This window comes from Oryctolagus cuniculus, chromosome 2 (assembly GCF_051225735.1).
Source record: "Oryctolagus cuniculus isolate XC-2025 breed Fujian yellow rabbit chromosome 2, ASM5122573v1, whole genome shotgun sequence".
NCBI classification, from domain to species: domain Eukaryota; kingdom Metazoa; phylum Chordata; class Mammalia; order Lagomorpha; family Leporidae; genus Oryctolagus; species Oryctolagus cuniculus.
Window position 1 is genome coordinate 20,602,338 of NC_142868.1, and position 16,573 is coordinate 20,618,910.

The 16,573-nt window shown below is 44.3% G+C and overlaps 1 protein-coding gene across 2 annotated transcripts in view; it reads left to right on the forward strand.

The window, feature by feature from the left end:
- ANAPC4 (anaphase promoting complex subunit 4) overlaps positions 1–16,573 on the forward strand; it is a 45,632-nt gene that overhangs the window by 2,928 nt on the left and 26,131 nt on the right. For both annotated transcript variants that reach the window (XR_016229832.1, XM_008274744.5), the window contains exons 2-15: positions 130–235; positions 3,542–3,674; positions 5,453–5,527; positions 5,670–5,696; positions 5,782–5,826; positions 6,722–6,806; positions 7,403–7,507; positions 9,677–9,760; positions 10,958–11,044; positions 11,943–12,007; positions 12,686–12,728; positions 12,844–12,920; positions 14,147–14,247; positions 14,327–14,378. Coding sequence is in view for 1 of the 2 variants with exons in the window: in XM_008274744.5 (XP_008272966.1) it covers positions 130–235; positions 3,542–3,674; positions 5,453–5,527; positions 5,670–5,696; positions 5,782–5,826; positions 6,722–6,806; positions 7,403–7,507; positions 9,677–9,760; positions 10,958–11,044; positions 11,943–12,007; positions 12,686–12,728; positions 12,844–12,920; positions 14,147–14,247; positions 14,327–14,378 (1,085 nt within the window). In the remaining variant the exon portion in view is untranslated. The remainder of the gene's footprint in view (positions 1–129; positions 236–3,541; positions 3,675–5,452; positions 5,528–5,669; positions 5,697–5,781; positions 5,827–6,721; positions 6,807–7,402; positions 7,508–9,676; positions 9,761–10,957; positions 11,045–11,942; positions 12,008–12,685; positions 12,729–12,843; positions 12,921–14,146; positions 14,248–14,326; positions 14,379–16,573) is intronic.

Genomic DNA, 16,573 nt, shown 5'->3' on the forward strand with positions numbered 1-16,573 from the left:
TGTTGTGTTCCTCTTTTCTGCTTCTAGCTAAATATTTAAGAGATTTTTTTTTTAAAGTTTTACAGTGGTGATCGCAATTTATTTTTGGAAATGGATTTTTTACTTACTGCCTTATATCTTTTCTCTTAGGTTTTGCTTCACCGACTTGCAAGTTTTCATCGAGTTTGGAGTTTTCCACCAAATGAAAACACAGGAAAGGAAGTGACCTGTCTGGCTTGGAGACCAGATGGCAAACGTAATGATACTGTTATAGAAAAAATCTGTATTTTCACAAAGGGTGAAAATCAAATAGCCTCTAAAGAAAGCTTATTTCCAGAAAGAATTTATTGTTAGACTATACTGGAGTTATAAATGCCAATCGGGGAGCATTTTTCAAAAGCAGGCTTTAACATCTTTCCATAAAGCTCAGATTAATTCTCGGCAGAGGGCTCTTTTAGACGGAGTCCAGCTTCTTGGCAAAGATAACCCTGAGCTGAAATCCGATGGATCCACAGAAAGCTTCAGCTTTGTTCTTTCTGCTATCTCTGGTCCTGCACCCCTGGGCCCAGCACCACCTGCCACTCACAGTCAGCTCAGTTCAAGGCCTCCCAGCCGTGTATTTCCCACTGAGCGTGTGGCGCATCCGCTGTGCAGACCTGCTTGCCACTCCTAGGCGCCCTCAGCTCTGATTCCATTCCTCCCGTGTTTCCTGGGGCCCTTGTGCTGTTGCTCATTATGGCTCTGACGATTGAACTCTTACTCCATGGGTTGCATGGACAATGCCAATCCTTATCTCAGCCGCTACACACAGGACAGTGATGTGTGCACACCACGGAGCTTGAACGTCATCTGTGTCTTTGATGCTTTGGGGATACTGGTTTTGTAGAATGGTATGAGCTCCTCATGGCTTATTTTGTTCCCCCAGATAAATATAATGAAGTGCTTTAAAATTCCCTGAAAACCTTATAAGTCAGAAATAACTTTGTTTTGGAGAACAACTTCTCTAAAATTTCTGATAAAATCCATACATGCAGAATATATACATTATACAGTTTTATCAGAGGGAGGTCATTCGATGCATGCTATTTTTAAAAAATGGATTTATTTATTTATTAAGTGGAGTTGCAGAGAGAGAGAGAGACCAAGATCCTCTGGTTCACTCCCTGAATGGTTGCACTGGCCAGGGCTAGGCCAGGGTGAAGATAAGAGCTTCATCCAGGTCTCCTGTGTGGGTGCAGGGGCCCAAGCACTTGAACCATCTTCCAGTGCTTTCCCAGGCACATTAGCAGAGAGCTGGATCAGAAATGGAGCAGCTAGGACTCAAACCGGTGCCCATATGGGATTTCAGCATTACAGGCAGTGTCCTATCCCACTGTGTCACAATACTGGCCCTAATACATGCCATTTTGTTGTGTAGTTTTTTTGTTTTTGTTTTTTATATTGCTTTTTTCTTGTCACTGTGGATAGATTAACCACATTAATGTTAAATGATTACATACTAATCCACTGTATTTCTATATTGTGATTTGCTAACTCTATCCTCATAGGTGGACATTTAGATAGTTTCTAGTTTTTGGTTTTTATAAAGATGCTATACATAAATATCCTGAACACTGGGAGCGCTGACACTTGGAGTTAGCTCCTTAGATTAATTCCCGGAAGTATGATGTCCAGGAATGCTTTAATGTACTATATTCATTCTATACTCACTTTGCTTAAAATATGAGGCAACTTCAAAAGTTCATGGGAGCTGACGCCGCAGCTCACTAGGCTAATCCTCCGCCTGTGGCGCCAGCACACCGGGTTCTAGTCCCAGTCAGGGCGCCGGATTCTGTCCCGGTTGCCCCTTTTCCAGTCCAGCTCTCTGCTGTGACCCGGGAGGGCAGTGGAGGATGGCCTAAATGCTTGGACTCTGCACCCCATGGGAGACCAGGAGGAAGCACCTGGCTCCTGGCTTCAGATCAGCATGGTGTGCCGGCCGTAGCAGCCATTTGGGGGGTGAACCAACGGAAGGAAGACCTTTCTCTCTGTCCCTCTCTCTCTCACTGTCTAACTCTGCCTGTTTGAAAAAAAAAAAAAAAACAAAATGTTCATGGGAGGGGGCCAGTACTGTGGCACAGCGGAGCAGCAGGTTAAGGCCCCAGCCATCAGCGACGGCATCCTATATGGTGGCCAGTTCGAGTCCCGGCTACTCCACTTCCGATCCAGCTCTCTGCTGTGGCCTAGAAAGGTAGTGGAAGATGGCCCAAGTCCTTGCGCCCCTGCACCCATGTGGGAGACCTGGAAGAAGCTCCAGGCTCCTGGCTTTGGAACAGGTCAGCTCTAGCCGTTGCAGTCATTTGGGGAGTGAACCAGCAGATCAAAGACCTCTCTCTGGCTCTACCTCTCTCTGTAACTCTGCCTTTCAAAAAAGAAAAAAAAGTTCATGGGGAGTGGAATTGAAAGTTTATTTTGGTGCAGAAAATTTTGAAATCCATTCATATATAGGATCTTCCAAAAGTAAATAGAAAATATGTATTATGAAAAAGCACAAATTTCAGACTTACTTTGCACCAAAGTAAACGTTTTTAAGATTTATCTGTTTATTTGACAGGCAGAGTTACAGAGAGAGGGAGGACGAGGGAGAGAGAGATTGTCCTTCCTCTGGTTCACTCTTCCAGTCCAGCTCTCAGCAGTAAAACTTACTGTCCTCCTTGTAGGAAGTCTTAAAATCTTTAAAAAAAATAAAGAAAGAAAGAAGAAGAAGGTTTTAGGGGCCGGCGCTGTGAATGGGTAAAGCCACTGCCTGAAGTGCTGGCATCCCATATGGGCACTGGATTGATCCAGCTCTCTGCTATGGCCTGGGATAGCAGTGGAAAAAGGCCCAAGTCCTTGGGCCCCTGCACCCGCGTGGGAGATCCAGAAGAAGCTCCTGGCTCCTGACTTCAGATCTGTTCAGCTCCGCCCACTGCAGCCATTTGGGAAGTGAAACAGCAGATGGAGGACCTCTCTCTCTTTCCCTCTGCCTCTCTGTAATTCTGCCTTTCAAATAAATAAATACATCTTTGAAAAAAGAAAAAAAAAAAAAAGAAGGCATTAATGACTTCTATGCAGAAAGCATGCTAGATAATCAGCCACAGTCAGGATAAAGGGATTCCTCAGTAGTTGAAGGCCTTGTTTCCCATTATGGGTTAGAAACAGACAGAAAATGAAAATCCTTCAAAGCCGATGGAAACACGTCTTTCCTCTTAGATGTGTTTCTGGCCCAGTACGTCGTGGGGATGAGCTTGAATTGCGTGTCTGTTGAGACTTCTGTATTTTCTGCCTGATGGTGGAGTGCTGCTCTAGACTGGGGGTGCTTGACAAACCCTAGCTCCGTCACGGTGCTCCAGTAGCACTGCCGCACTTGAAAACCAGCTTGCGCAAGGATCTTTAGTTATTAGCACTTAAAGGGGGGACATTTAGGCAAAAAAGCCTTTATGATTAGATGTGTTTAAAATAGTAAAACTGGACAGTAGGCCAAGTACCTGTTTTTCTCAAACATTGCACTAAGTACTCTGTTTTTTTTCTCACCCTGTTCTAGTTTTGGCCTTTGCTCTTGCTGACACCAAGAAAGTTGTTTTGTGTGATGTAGAGAAACCTGAGAGCTTGCACTCTTTTTCTGTGGAGGCTCCTGTTTCTTGCATGCATTGGATGGAAGTGACTGTGGAAAGCAGGTAGAGTACCCAGAAGGGAACAACTCTGGAAGGGAGGGTAGGCTGTTCATGAAATTGCCATTTTTTAAAGTGGAGACTTAGTGGTATTTTGAGTATGTGTATGCCTCATTTAAATTTTGGCTGTAAGCTTGTAAGATGGAATATTTTAATTTTTTTCTTTTGAAAAATTTTCTTATTGGAGCAATAATGCCTGGCGGGCCAGGATTTTTCTCTGCATGTTGGCAGTGTATGTCAATGGTGTATACTTCCAAGTGATATTAGTTAATTACGGACCAGCACAGTGAGAGTCTGCTCACTGTTTAATTCGTCTGGAGCTCTGTTTTTGTGTCTTAGTAAATATCCTTAGACTATGAAAAGTCTGAAATGGAGCATTCTGTTCTGATGCTGGATTCTTTTCTGTGTCCTGGTCCTGATAGTTTCCTTATTTCATGAAAATAGTTTTGACCTAGTCTGTGTAGTCAAGTAATATACCGGGTGTGCAGTGAACATGGCCTAAGGAGTCTCTGGGTTTGGCTAATACTGGTAAAAGCAGATTTCAAGGAGGAGGGTGTGATCCCGGAGTCCCCATTTCCACAGGGCATGAGTTGCACGACCCCTACTGGATAACCGACATGGTGGGTGGTACGGAACCCTGTATACACTGTGGTCCTTCTATGCCGATGTACCGGTGGTGAAGTTAAATTTGTAAAGAGCAGAACGACAGAAACTAATTAGACGATGGAGCGTTTATAACAGTATACTGTGTTAAAATTTCTATGAACGTCATCTTCCTTTTACCGTCTCTATCAAAATATCTTTCTGTACTCACCCTCGTTGAACTTGGGTGACTGAAACCAAGGAGCAGGAAAATGCAGAGAAGGGGAGACTGATGTCATGTGATTTTCTTCCCGTTAGCTTTTCCTTTCTAATTAAGTCCACTGAGTTAATATCAAATGAATTTGTAAATCTTGAACATCATTTTTAATTGGTGAAAAGATTGGAAGTGGATGAAAAGGATCTAGCCTGGGGTTCCACATTCCCTGTAGATAAACCAGAGTGATTAATCCATTATCAAATAATCAAGGAGTGCAAATGGCCATATGAACTTCTACAAGGTTGGAGGAGCAGTCTCCATGCTATTCCTGTCACAGCCCAGTCACTTGCTGTGTATTCCCAGCATACTTTCTGCTGGTAGTTTAAAAATTATGTGGGATTACAGGATCTCAGGACAGCTACTTTGGGGGAAAAAGTGGGAAAAAATATTTACTGAATCACTACCTTTTCACCTGCTCACTTATTTCTAATCTTATTTAAGGTAGAATTAAAAAATAAAAAGGGATAAGTAAGACAATTTAAAAATATGTGATATGTGACATACCTGCAGGTTTGTCAAATCCCAAGTGTGTGTAAGCTGTAGAACCAATAATTAAATGATACAGTAATCACAACATTCCTTAAAATTACTCTGAGTATTTAACATGTTCAGTGTAGGTTCTTAAGTAAAGCTGACAAATTATAAATTCTCAATCAGTCTCTGAATACTGAATATATTTCAGACACTGAGAAAATTATTCATTCATGTAAATATAAAGTGGGTGGGCATTTTTTTCTTGCAAAATTTAAAAGAAACTTTCTAATTATATTTTTCATTTGAGATTGTTACACTGACTCTCACAATGGTGAAATAGTTGCAGCATTTGTTTAGTTGGTAATGTTATAAAACAGCATCTTTTTAAAAACTTCACTTTTTTAATGGAAAGAGAAGTAAAATCTTTGGTGTTTTTCTACTACCTTTTTAGTGTTCTGACGTCTTTTTATAATGCTGAAGATGAGTCAAATCTTCTGTTACCTAAACTGCCTACATTGCCAAAAAAGTAAGTATCACAGTTTTATTTTTTTTGGAATTAGCCTTGCAGATTTCACTTTCTTCTACTTTCAACACTATGATCAGTTTTCTCATGTGTTTTTAATACTTTTTATCACGAGTATTTTTATCCCATCTCTGTTTTCTTCTAGCTACAGCAACACCTCAAAAATATTTAGGTAAGATATGCCTCATTTTCATGTATGATAATCTCTTGTCATTTGAAACAATTGAAAGATGACCCAATTTATTTTTATATTTTAGTGAAGAAAATTCCGATGAAATTATTAAGCTCTTGGGAGATGTCAGGTAGGTCTCATAGAGATCTTAACTAAATCCGGCTTCTTAAAGTTGCTACTTCATAGTTGAGGCAGTTTGCCAAAGTCCAGCCTTTCTTTGTCCTGTTTTCTTGTCGTTGATGTAACACCTCCATACCATACACATACATTAATATTTATTATTTTTATTGTGTGGGCTTTCATTTTGTCAGACTTCAGTACCATTCAAGTGTGCCTTTGTTTATAAATTTTTTTTTATTTGACAGGTAGAGTTATAGACATTGGGAGAGACAGAGAGAAAGGTCTTCCTTCTGTTGGTTTACTCCCCAAATGGCCGCTACAGCCGGTGCTACGCTGATCCAAAACCAGGAGCCAGGTGCTTCCTCCTGGTCTCCCATGCAGGTGCAGGGGCCCAAGCACTTGGGCCATCCTCCACTTCCCTCCCTGGTCACAGCAGAGAGCTAGACTGGAAGAGGGGCAGCCAGGACTAGAACCCGGCGCCCATATGGGATGCCGGTGCTGCAGGTGGAGGATTAACCTAGTGAGCCACGGCGCCAGCCCCAAGTGTGCCTTTGTTTATTAACAAGCAAAAGAGGATTGAAATTTCTAAAATTTTAATTTAAGAATATAAGTTTCCTTTAAGCCCATTTAGTGTAGTTAGCATGATAGCCGTGATAAAGCTGTAGAACTTTGTATTACCTGGAAAAATAGTTGTTTTGTCATCGAGAGTGTAATTGTTAGTATCATGTATTCTTAGTTTACCGTAAGCGGATTTGTGTTGGAGTTGAGGAACTCTGGGTTTGAGTGGTGGTGCGTTTGTGCGTGTCCCACTGCAGGGGAGATGACAGCGCAGAGTTTCTGTCTTGGTTTAAGACACGGTCATCTCTGCTCAGTGTGCCTCACCTCACTGTACTATTTCTACTTAGGCTTAATATTCTTGTCCTTGGAGGAAGCTCTGGCTTTATTGAACTGTATGCTTATGGCATGTTCAAGATCGCCCGAGTCACGGGGGTAAGTTTGTCTTTACCGTTGTCTCCATCGTTTCTGGTAGCTAATTTGTTTATGGTTTTCTTTGGCTTCAGCCCGTGGGACTGTTCGTTCTTGAATGTTCAGAGGCTAGTTCTCTTACTGAGATACAGCAGTAGTGCTAGGATGTCTGTAGAGACCAGGGGCTGTTGGTGGAATTTGTTTCTCTTTAACAAAGACATGGGATAATGCACTTGGTTATGATGGAGTGTCCTTCCTGCTGTGCGAGAAGAGCTGCAGTGTGCGGTGGGAGTGTGATCAGCCACCAAGTGCAGCACTGGAGCTAAGTCCTGCTGGTCGCCACAGCTCCTTCGTCTGTTCTTAGCTTTCTCTAACAGGTGGCAGGCCTTGCAGGCTGTGTGGACTAGAGTGGCCCTCTAGCACCTGATGGGACCTTGGTGGGAGGGCGCCAGGAAGCAGAGTGTCTGTGTGTCCTAAGACTGGGAAAGACACGCACCCTCCCCTGCTGCCTGCGTGCTTTTTAACACTCATAGGAGAATTCTTGCTTTCTGTGCTATAAGCAGAGGCAACCTAGCAAGACTACTACATTCCTCAGGGGGCTGGGGTCCACTGTTTTACAGATTGCCGGCACCTGTCTCGCGTTGTGTTTGTCCAGTGATCTGAAGTCACTGTCAGTGGTCACAGAGGTGTCTGCCGGTGGGGCTGCAGAGGTCTCTTACTTCCAGGTGAGTACTGGAGTGTGACAGCAGTAGAGGAAATACGTTCTGTATAGGATTTTATAATCCTTATCTGGCTCTATTCTTACCATCATTCAAGCAAAGTGTAACAGGGCAGGCATTTACCCCAGCAGTTAAGATGCCCGCGTCCCATATTGGAGGACTTGGGTTTAAGTCCTGTCTCTGGCTCCTGACTCCAGCATCTGCGGCAGACACTGGGAGGTGCTGGTGATGGCTCAAGTGATTGCATTCCTGTTACCACGTGGCAGACCCCGATTGAGTGTCTGCTCCCCTGCTTCAGCCCGAGCCCGGCGCTGGCCATTGTGGGCATCAGGGAGATGGGCCAGCAGATGGGAGCATGGGAGCATGTTCTCTCTCTGCCTCTCAAATAAAGAAAAGAAAAAACAAAACAGATCTATTAGAAGCTTCTAAATCTTATATTAGATGCTGTTACGGTGAATGCCATTTTATTTTCCTTATGCTCCAGTATAATTCTCATAGAAACAGTATTTGGATGGTTTGTTCATGGCTACATTAATTGGTTGCCGTACCAATGTGCCAAGCATTGAGTGCTTCTAGTTCATTTAAATCCTCGCAGCAACCTGTTGGGTAGGGACTGTCGTTTTCCGGCTCACAGAAAAACTGGAACTTGTTCGCTGCCTCAGAATTGGAAAGTGATTCTGGACAATCCGGCTCCAGGGTCTGAGCCCTTAACAAGCACGTTGCCTCTGGTGTAAAATGGCCGCAGGATACTTTTTTGTTGTGTGCTGTTTGTAGTATCATTTGAGGAAGTGGTTTGAGCTCCTGTAGAGTAGTTTGATCGTAGCCTTGCCTTCCCAAGAAGTCTGCCCGAAGTGTTCCTCTTAAATGTTGCAGGGCAGTTGTTTTGGTGTGGCCCTTACGTGGCTGCTTGGGATACCCTTGTTCTGTTAGAGTTCCTTGTTCGGGTCCTGGCTGCTCTGCTTCTGATCCAGCTTCCTGCTAGTGTGCATCCCAGGAGGCAGCAGGTGATGGCTCAAGTAATTGGGTCCCTGACACCCATGTGAGAGACCTGGATGGACGTCCAGGCTCTTGGCTTTGACCTGGCCCCGCCCTGACTGTTGTGGACATTTGGGGATTGAACCAGCAGATGGAAGACGTCACTCTATCTGTGTGTGTGTCTCTCTCTCTGTCTTTCAAATAAAATAAAAATAAAAATTTATAAATAAAGAATCATATTAAAAAAAAATTCCAGCCACCTAAGTAAGTACGTGTGAACTCTCAAACAAAAGTGCAACAAAAAGATGGAAGAAGTGACGTGTAATGCCTTCCTCCAGCAGCCCCTGTATCCAGGGTGTCGGAGGGCTCTCTGCTGAGAATGCACTAGGGGGATTGTTCACATTTGCTCTCCATGTTAAGGTTCTGTGGAACTGTTATTGCCAGGATTCCATTTGGGCTAGAATGAAGTGATTCTCTATTTCTGGGAAGTTTGTAATAGATTTTTTTAAAAAATCTTTTTATTTTCATTTGAGAGGCAGAGAGACACACAGAGCAATCTCCCATCGTTTGGTTTACTCACTAAATGCCTGTAACAGTCGGGCTGGGCCAGGCTGAAGCGGGGAGCCAGGAACTCAATCAGACCGGGTTTCCCACGTGAGTGGCAGGAGCACAACGCTCGAGCTGTCACTGCCGCTTTTCAGGCGTGCTAGGAGGGCTGGGGCCAGGTATCTAACCCAGGTACTCCCCTGCAGGATGCAGGAGTCTTAACCGCCCAGCCGTGTGCACACTCAGTGGAAAGGGTACTTTAATGGCAAGTTTTAGTGCACACAACGCACATGTCATTCATAGCTGCTTTTCCTATATTTATCAGTAGCGTTTAATCCCGTCTACTCCTTTAAATTTGTATGCATAACTATGTCCATTTTTAATGTCTTCACAATAGTGTTACAAAATAGATCATTCCATGCTTTTTTGCCACACAGGGAGATTGATCACTCAGAGTGATCTGTGGAGTTGCCCACAGGTGAGAGAATTCTAAGGTTTGTGTTCTGAGGGGAATCTCAGAGCTGCTATGCTCAAAGGGAGCCCGGTTCTGGCATAGTCTTTCGGATTCTTTGTTTTTAAGCTGGACAGGACGGACTTCTCTTCAAAAGCTGCAAGTGCATCTGACTGACTCACTCCCTTCTCTTGATTCTACAGCTTGAAACCAACCTGTTATACTCTTTCTTACCTGAAGTAACTCGCATGGCCAGAAAGTTTACACACATTTCAGCTCTTTTACAGGTATTTATCTACTGCTTGTTTTATGTGAATATTTACCATAAGCATCCGATGTTTCATAAATTAAAAAGTTCAGAATTTTCTTTTGTAAAGCTTTCTGTAGTTGGAGTGTGTAGTCCTAATCTTCTTATGTTCATTAAAGCAAGAAGGAAACGTAACTGAGATTGTATTTCCACCCAACTCTACTTAACACCTTTAAAAGAAGAGCAAAAACTAATTTAAATCTTTTAAAATATTCCCTAAAATAAATAAAATTTACACTTTACTACAAATAAAATGGAAAACCAGTCTTCATATGAGTTAGCTTTTGTTCAGAATAAACCTACCCCAGGTTAGCGCTCACAATCACCTAGGTTGGCAATTTGGGTTGGGTTTGGCCAGAAGGTTCTGGTGATCTGGGCTAGGTCAGCTAATCTCACCTAGGCTTGGTCATGCAAGCCGAACTGTGTCCTTGGCTGTCGCGGCTCTGTCCCTGCCCCGCCCCCCACCCCCCATTCTCCAGCAGGCCGCACAGGCTTGCGCACATGGGATGATGGCAGCAGACAGCAGACACCTAAAGGGTGCAGGCGGCAGTGTGCAAAGACTTTGGAGGCCCTCAGTTCGGCAGTTCATCTTTGCTCTTTGTGTCAGAGGGATCCAAGGTCAGCCACATTCAAGGGCTGGAGAAAAGTGCCCTGCATCTGGAAGGAGGAGCTACAGTGAATCGTGGCCATGCTGTTCATTCTCAGAAGTCAAGAGAGTCTTTTTAAGGGCTGTCATTGAAAACTGGTTAGCTGGCAGAGCAACATTTTGACAGTCAGTGTGCATGAAACATACTATCCCAGAGCCGGCGCTGTGGCGTAGCTGGTAAAGTCGCCGCCTGTAGTGCCCGCATCCCATACGGGTGCTGGTTTGAGTCCCGGCTACTCCACTTCCAATCCCACTCTCTGCTATGGCCTGGGAAAGCTTAGGATATTTGTTTTACCAGGCACGAACCTAATTTAAGAATGTTTTATTGTGAAAGCTGAAAGAATCATCATGTGCTTTAAAGTTAAGTAATTAGGAAACGTTATCTATCATCTTCTCTTCTTAGGCTTAACTGAGTTAAAAGCGTAATTGAAAGTAAATTCTGGATTTCTCTGAAACATTTGACAATAAGAAGCACATATTGTCTAGTGAGCATGCTAGTTTAAATGTTTTTCATTGACACTCTTTTAACAGTATATAAATTTGTCGCTGACGTGTATGTGTGAAGCATGGGAAGAGATCCTCATGCAGATGGATTCTCGTCTCACTAAATTTGTGCAGGTAATGCCCTTTAAGTTTCTATGGGAGAGTTAGAGTGCTTAGGGCGTCTGGCCCGGGGTGAGACACACACAGCAGTGCCTGGATTTGGTGCCCGCCTCCAGCTCCTGTCTCAGCTTCCTGCTAACATGGACCTGGGAGGCAGCACCAAAGGCTCATATAGTTGGGTTCCTGGCTCCTGGCTTTGTTCTTAACCCAGCCCCAGCCGTTGCAGACATGTTAGTGGCTAGGAGCTTGCTCTCTCTGTTTGCCTCTCAAATAAATAAATATGTAAAGGCATTCATGGCATCTGTGTTCACTTTATGCAATACATGAGAAAAATTGCTTTGATTTGCAAACAGCTAAGCTCGTTAGTTTTTTTTCAGATGGCTTGGTCTGACCTCACTGCTTTCTCAGAGCTTTGCTGAAAGGGCTCTGTATTAGTCATTCTGCCACCGCTGTAACAGAATGCCTGAGGCTGAGTAATGTCTAGAGAGAAGAGGTCTGCGTCGCCCTCAGTTTTGCAGGCTGAGTCCAAGATTGGACAGCCCCATTGCTTCCGCCTCTGTCAGGGGAGCCTCGTGGCAGCCAGCGTCACAGCTGCAGCGTGTGCCAGAGGGATTCTGCGGTGGGACTGGGAGCGCGGGCGTCAGGCGTCCCCTTCCATCAGACTCAGGCCTGGGGGAGCTAAACACAGTCCCACGAGTGCTACCTTAGTCCCTTCAGGTGGCCGAGGTAGGGTGAGGGGATGAGGACGGTATTGGAGAAGCCAGCTGGCTGTCTCCTGGCACTAATGTCCACGTGGTCAGTTTCAGTTCTGAATCTGAGGGAAGTTGAGGTAGAGAGAGTCATGTTCCTCTAATTTGAAATAAATGTGCTTAAAGTTGCAAAAACATGTATCACAGTTAACTGTTTTGTCTAGGAAAAGAACACGACCACATCAGTGCAGGATGAATTCATGCACCTGCTGCTGTGGGGGAAAGCAAGGTAATGAGCTCGGGTTGGGTGCTCTGCTTCTCCTCCTCCTGTTTGGTAAATGGAGATGATGACAAAGAAACCTGTACGCACCGCTTCACACATAGAAAATTCTAGAACATTACCAAACAAAAGTATGTCTTTCAAGGCTTTCCTGTGTACTTTTAAAAATGTAAATGTGATCACACATTTTGTTTGTGTGTATTTTTTAATATATATGAAAAGTTAAACTTTTTATGTAGCCAAGCCAACCTTTCTTTATGGCACCTGCTGTTACTCTTAAAAAGACCTTTCCTGTTTTAAGGGCTTTCAGAGATTGATCTGTATTTTCTTCTGTTTTATTCCATTTACATAGTCTAGATTTACTTGGTTGTATGCCCTAGAAAGCTAACTTTTTTCCCCTAAGTATTCAGATAAATCTAGTTTGATTTATTGAGTCTGCTCACTTCTCCCTATGGTTTTGAAATGCTGTGTTAGCACAAGTGTATCCAATAGATTTCAATCTGTTTCTGAACTTTGTGTTGCCAGTTTTTCTTCTGTTCTGTTTTGAGTACAACAGTCTTAACTTTTTGTTAGGCTGTTTCTTTTTATTTCAAAATCTTGTTTGTACTATGAAATTCAAAAGTTTTAAATGATGGATTCAGATTTTGAATAGAGAAGTGATTAAGAATGCTTTCTTTTTCATTGTAGTGCTGAACTGCAGACTCTCTTAATGAACCAGTTAACAGTAAAGGTACAGTTTAAGTATCTACATATTTAATGGCTATGAACACACTAAATTTTGTTTTATTTTGAATGGCATGTGGTATCCAGGTTCAATGCTAAATATATTTTCTTCTCTTAATTAGGGCTTAAAAAAGCTTGGCCAGTCTATCGAATCATCATATTCCAGTATACAAAAGTTGGTTATAAGTCACTTACAGAGGTATGGAGGTGATGTAGAATTTGTTGGTATTGCACCCAGATGTACATGGCATTGGTCTTCCTGTGGCCTTCTCTTCATCATTTGGCAATGCTCTAGCCTTTTCCATCTAAAGTTACTACATTGGCATTTGAGGGGAATCTTGGGGAACCCAAGATTGAGAATCAGTTATAGTAATTCTGCTTTATGAAGTAATTTTTGAAGTCTTTTCATGAGTCTAGACCCCATCTGGGTCTTTTTCTCACTCAGGTGAGAATTGGAATTGGACATCAACCTTCGTGTGAGCAGTGAAGTTAAGTGTTTCCATGTATTTTACAGTTTCTAAAGCCTACTGTGTACTTTTTGATTTAACACCTTTGCGGGCTGTTTGTTAGGATTATCCTCATTTTCCACAGTGGAAACTGCAAACTTATATTTAGGATGTGTTATGTGGCTGGCCCAAAATTACTCAGTGTCAGAACTGGGATTTGGTCCTAGAACTTCAAGTCTCACGCTGTTTCCATGCACAGCAACTTGAGTGAAGCAGTTTGCAAGTGGGTGCTGAGCGTTCGGGTTAAATTTTGCAGAATCCCTGTATGCTTAGTACCTCTCCCTAGCCACATCTTGTCTCCCGAGGATCAGCGAGCATCCTCTGGACTGCTGTTTTGCAGCCCACACTGAGTGCCTCGGGTGTAGGTTCCTGAGTGGATTTAATCGTGTTACTCTCTTACTCCAAGATCTTTGCATGGCCTGTAGCCTACCTAGCGCCCTGCTTTGCCTACACTAGTGCCATTTAGTTTCCCAGACTCGATGTTTTGTCTCCCGCGCAGGACCTTTGCCATCTCCTGCCTGGCGCGCTCCACCCTGCTCTCCACTTTCCCTCTTCGGCCCTCAGCTCGGATCCATGTCCCCACTGTCTATCACAGGCTTGCCTGGAAGTCAGAGCTGACGAAGTATTGGTTGAATGTTGAATACGTAGCTGTTGGGTGAACAAGATGGCCAAGTGCCAGAACTAATAGTTTGATCATCTTGCAAAATTTAATCTTATGGTCATGTATTCATTCCATTACTCATGATCACCAAATGACTTTTGCTACAGTTTTAAGAGAAAATTATTTCTCATAGGAAGAAAGTTAAAGTCGCTTTCTGTTTTTATTTCTGGAAATTTAGGCGTGTTTAGCGGACATAGTAGCTGCCCGCCACCTTGACCATGGTAACGGTATTCATTTATTTCTGCCTTGTGTCGGCAGTGGCTCTGAGTCTTTGCTGTACCATTTGAGTGAGTTGAAAGGAATGGCTTCGTGGAAACAAAAATACGAGCCCCTGGGACTGGATGCCACAGGCATCGAAGGTAGGGATTTCTTTTCTGGGTAGAGTACACTAAGTACAGTTTGCTTATTTCACAAGTGATATTTCTTTATTTCCTTTAGATGCTATTACCGCTGTGGGTTCCTTCATACTCAAGGCCAATGAACTTCTTCAGTAAGTAGTGGGCATACCTGGAGTGACTCTCAGCTTGTCATGAGAGTCTCTCTTGTCTAATGTTTTTCTTTTTTTTTTTTTTCTTAAGATTTATTTATTTAAAAGAGTTACAGGGAGAAGGAGAGACAGATATAGAGTCTTTTTTTTTTTTTTTTTTTTGACAGGCAGAGTTAGAGAGAGAGACAGAGAGAAAGGTCTTCCTTTCCATTGGTTCACCCCCCAATGGCCACTACGGTGGCGCTGCGCCGATCTGAAGCCAGGAGCAGGTGCTTCCTCTTGGTCTCCCATGCGGGTGCAGGGCCCTAGTACCTGGGCCATCCTCCACTGCTTTCCTGGGCCACAGCAATGAACTGGATTGGAAGAGGAGCAACTGGGACAGAATCCGGCACCCCAACCGGGACTAGAACCTGGGGTGCCGGCGCCACAGGTGGAGAATTAGCCAAGTGAGCCGCGGCGCCGGCCAGATGTAGAGTCTTACATCCACTGATTCACTGCCCGTGGCTGCAGTGGACAGGGCTGGGCCAGGCTGAAGCCAGGAGCCTGGTGGGTGGCAGGGGCCCAAGCACTTAGGCCATCTTCTGCTGCTTTCCCCAGTGCGTTAGCAGGGAGCTGGATCAGAAGTGGAGCGTCTGGGACTCACACCAGCACCACAGGGATACTGGCAGTGCAGGCAGAGCTCCTTAACCTGCTGTGCCACAACACTGGCTCCTCGATTCTCTTAAAATGAGTTTTTAGAGTTGCACCACCAGTGTGCCTGAGTGATTGAATCCAGCCAGCAGCTCAGGGGCCTTGCAGAGCTGTGTTTTCCCATCCCACCACCTTCGTCCAGGTCCTGTATCCAGACAGAACCGTTTTAACTCTTGTAACTATTTCTGGTTTTAAGGCGTTCTCCTGCAGATTGCCTCCATGTTTGTCAACTGTGTGGTCTCCTGCATTTCTCTTATCAGTTTTTAAGAAATTATTCTTTGGCTTTCCTGGGCTCTTGCCTTCTTGCGTCTCACCCTGTCTACCACACATCCTTCCAGTCTCTCCCTGTCGGAGACGTGTCTGGGTGCTTCCTGCAGCCTCCTCGCACAGCTGTGGCCCGCACGCTGTGCGCTCGCTCTCCCGCCTAGCCACCACCTAGGCAGCTCCATTGCTTTCCTGGATGAGATCCGGGGCTTCCACAGGTGCCTCTTTCTCGCCTTAGCTCATCGTTTTTCTGGAAAACCTGCTCTAGTAACTTACCCAGAAGCTGACTGAGCGGTACCTCGTGTCTTCTTGTGCCTTCTCTACCCTCCTCGTCCTTCATGGATCATCTTGGCTGGCTGGGGGTTCTCAGGGGAAATCATTTTCCTGTAAACTTCCAAAGCCTTGCTCCATTGCATTCTGGGCTTCTGATTCTTCCCTCCCTCCCTCCCTCCTTCCCTTCCCTTCCCTTCCCTTCCCTTCCCTCCCCTCCCCTCCCCTCCTTCCTTCCTTCCTTCCTTTTTTTGACAGGCAGAGTGAACAGTGAGAGAGAGAAAGGTCTTCTTTTTGTCGTTGGTTCACCCTCCAATGGCCGCCGCAGCTGGCGCCCTGCGGCTGGCGCACCGCACTGATCCGAAGGTAGGAGCCAGGTGCTTTTCCTGGTCTCCCATGGGGTGCAGGGCCCAAGTACTTGGGCCATCCTCCACTGCACTCCCTGGCCACAGCAGAGAGCTGGCCTGGAAGAGGGGCAACCGGGACAGAATCCGGCGCCCCGACTGGGACTAGAACCCGGTGTGCCGGCGCCGCTAGGTGGATGATTAGCCTATTGAGCCGTGGCGCTGGCCCTGATTCTCTTTTCTTTATGGTTTTTTTTTTTCCCTTGTCAATAAAAGCTGTAGTCTTTCTTTATCCTTGAAATACTGAATTTTGCAGCATTATTTTCAGATTTTTTTATGTGCTGATTTTAACATAAATTCTCATATTTGGATAATTTGCTCTTTTTTAACTAGGTTTTTGTTGAAAATCTGGTTGGTCAGTAAATATTAGCCTTCATAGATTGATCATCTATGTCTCGTCTCATTTTTTATGTCTTTATCTTATTTGGGCTTGTGTAGTCTGTCATTCATCAGTTATTGAACAGTTAACAATATTGTAAATGCTATTCTAGACCCTGAGGATATAGTTGAGAATAAAACAGATAAAAACTTCTGCCTTCATGTATCCTGCCCTCTATTACAGTGAGACAG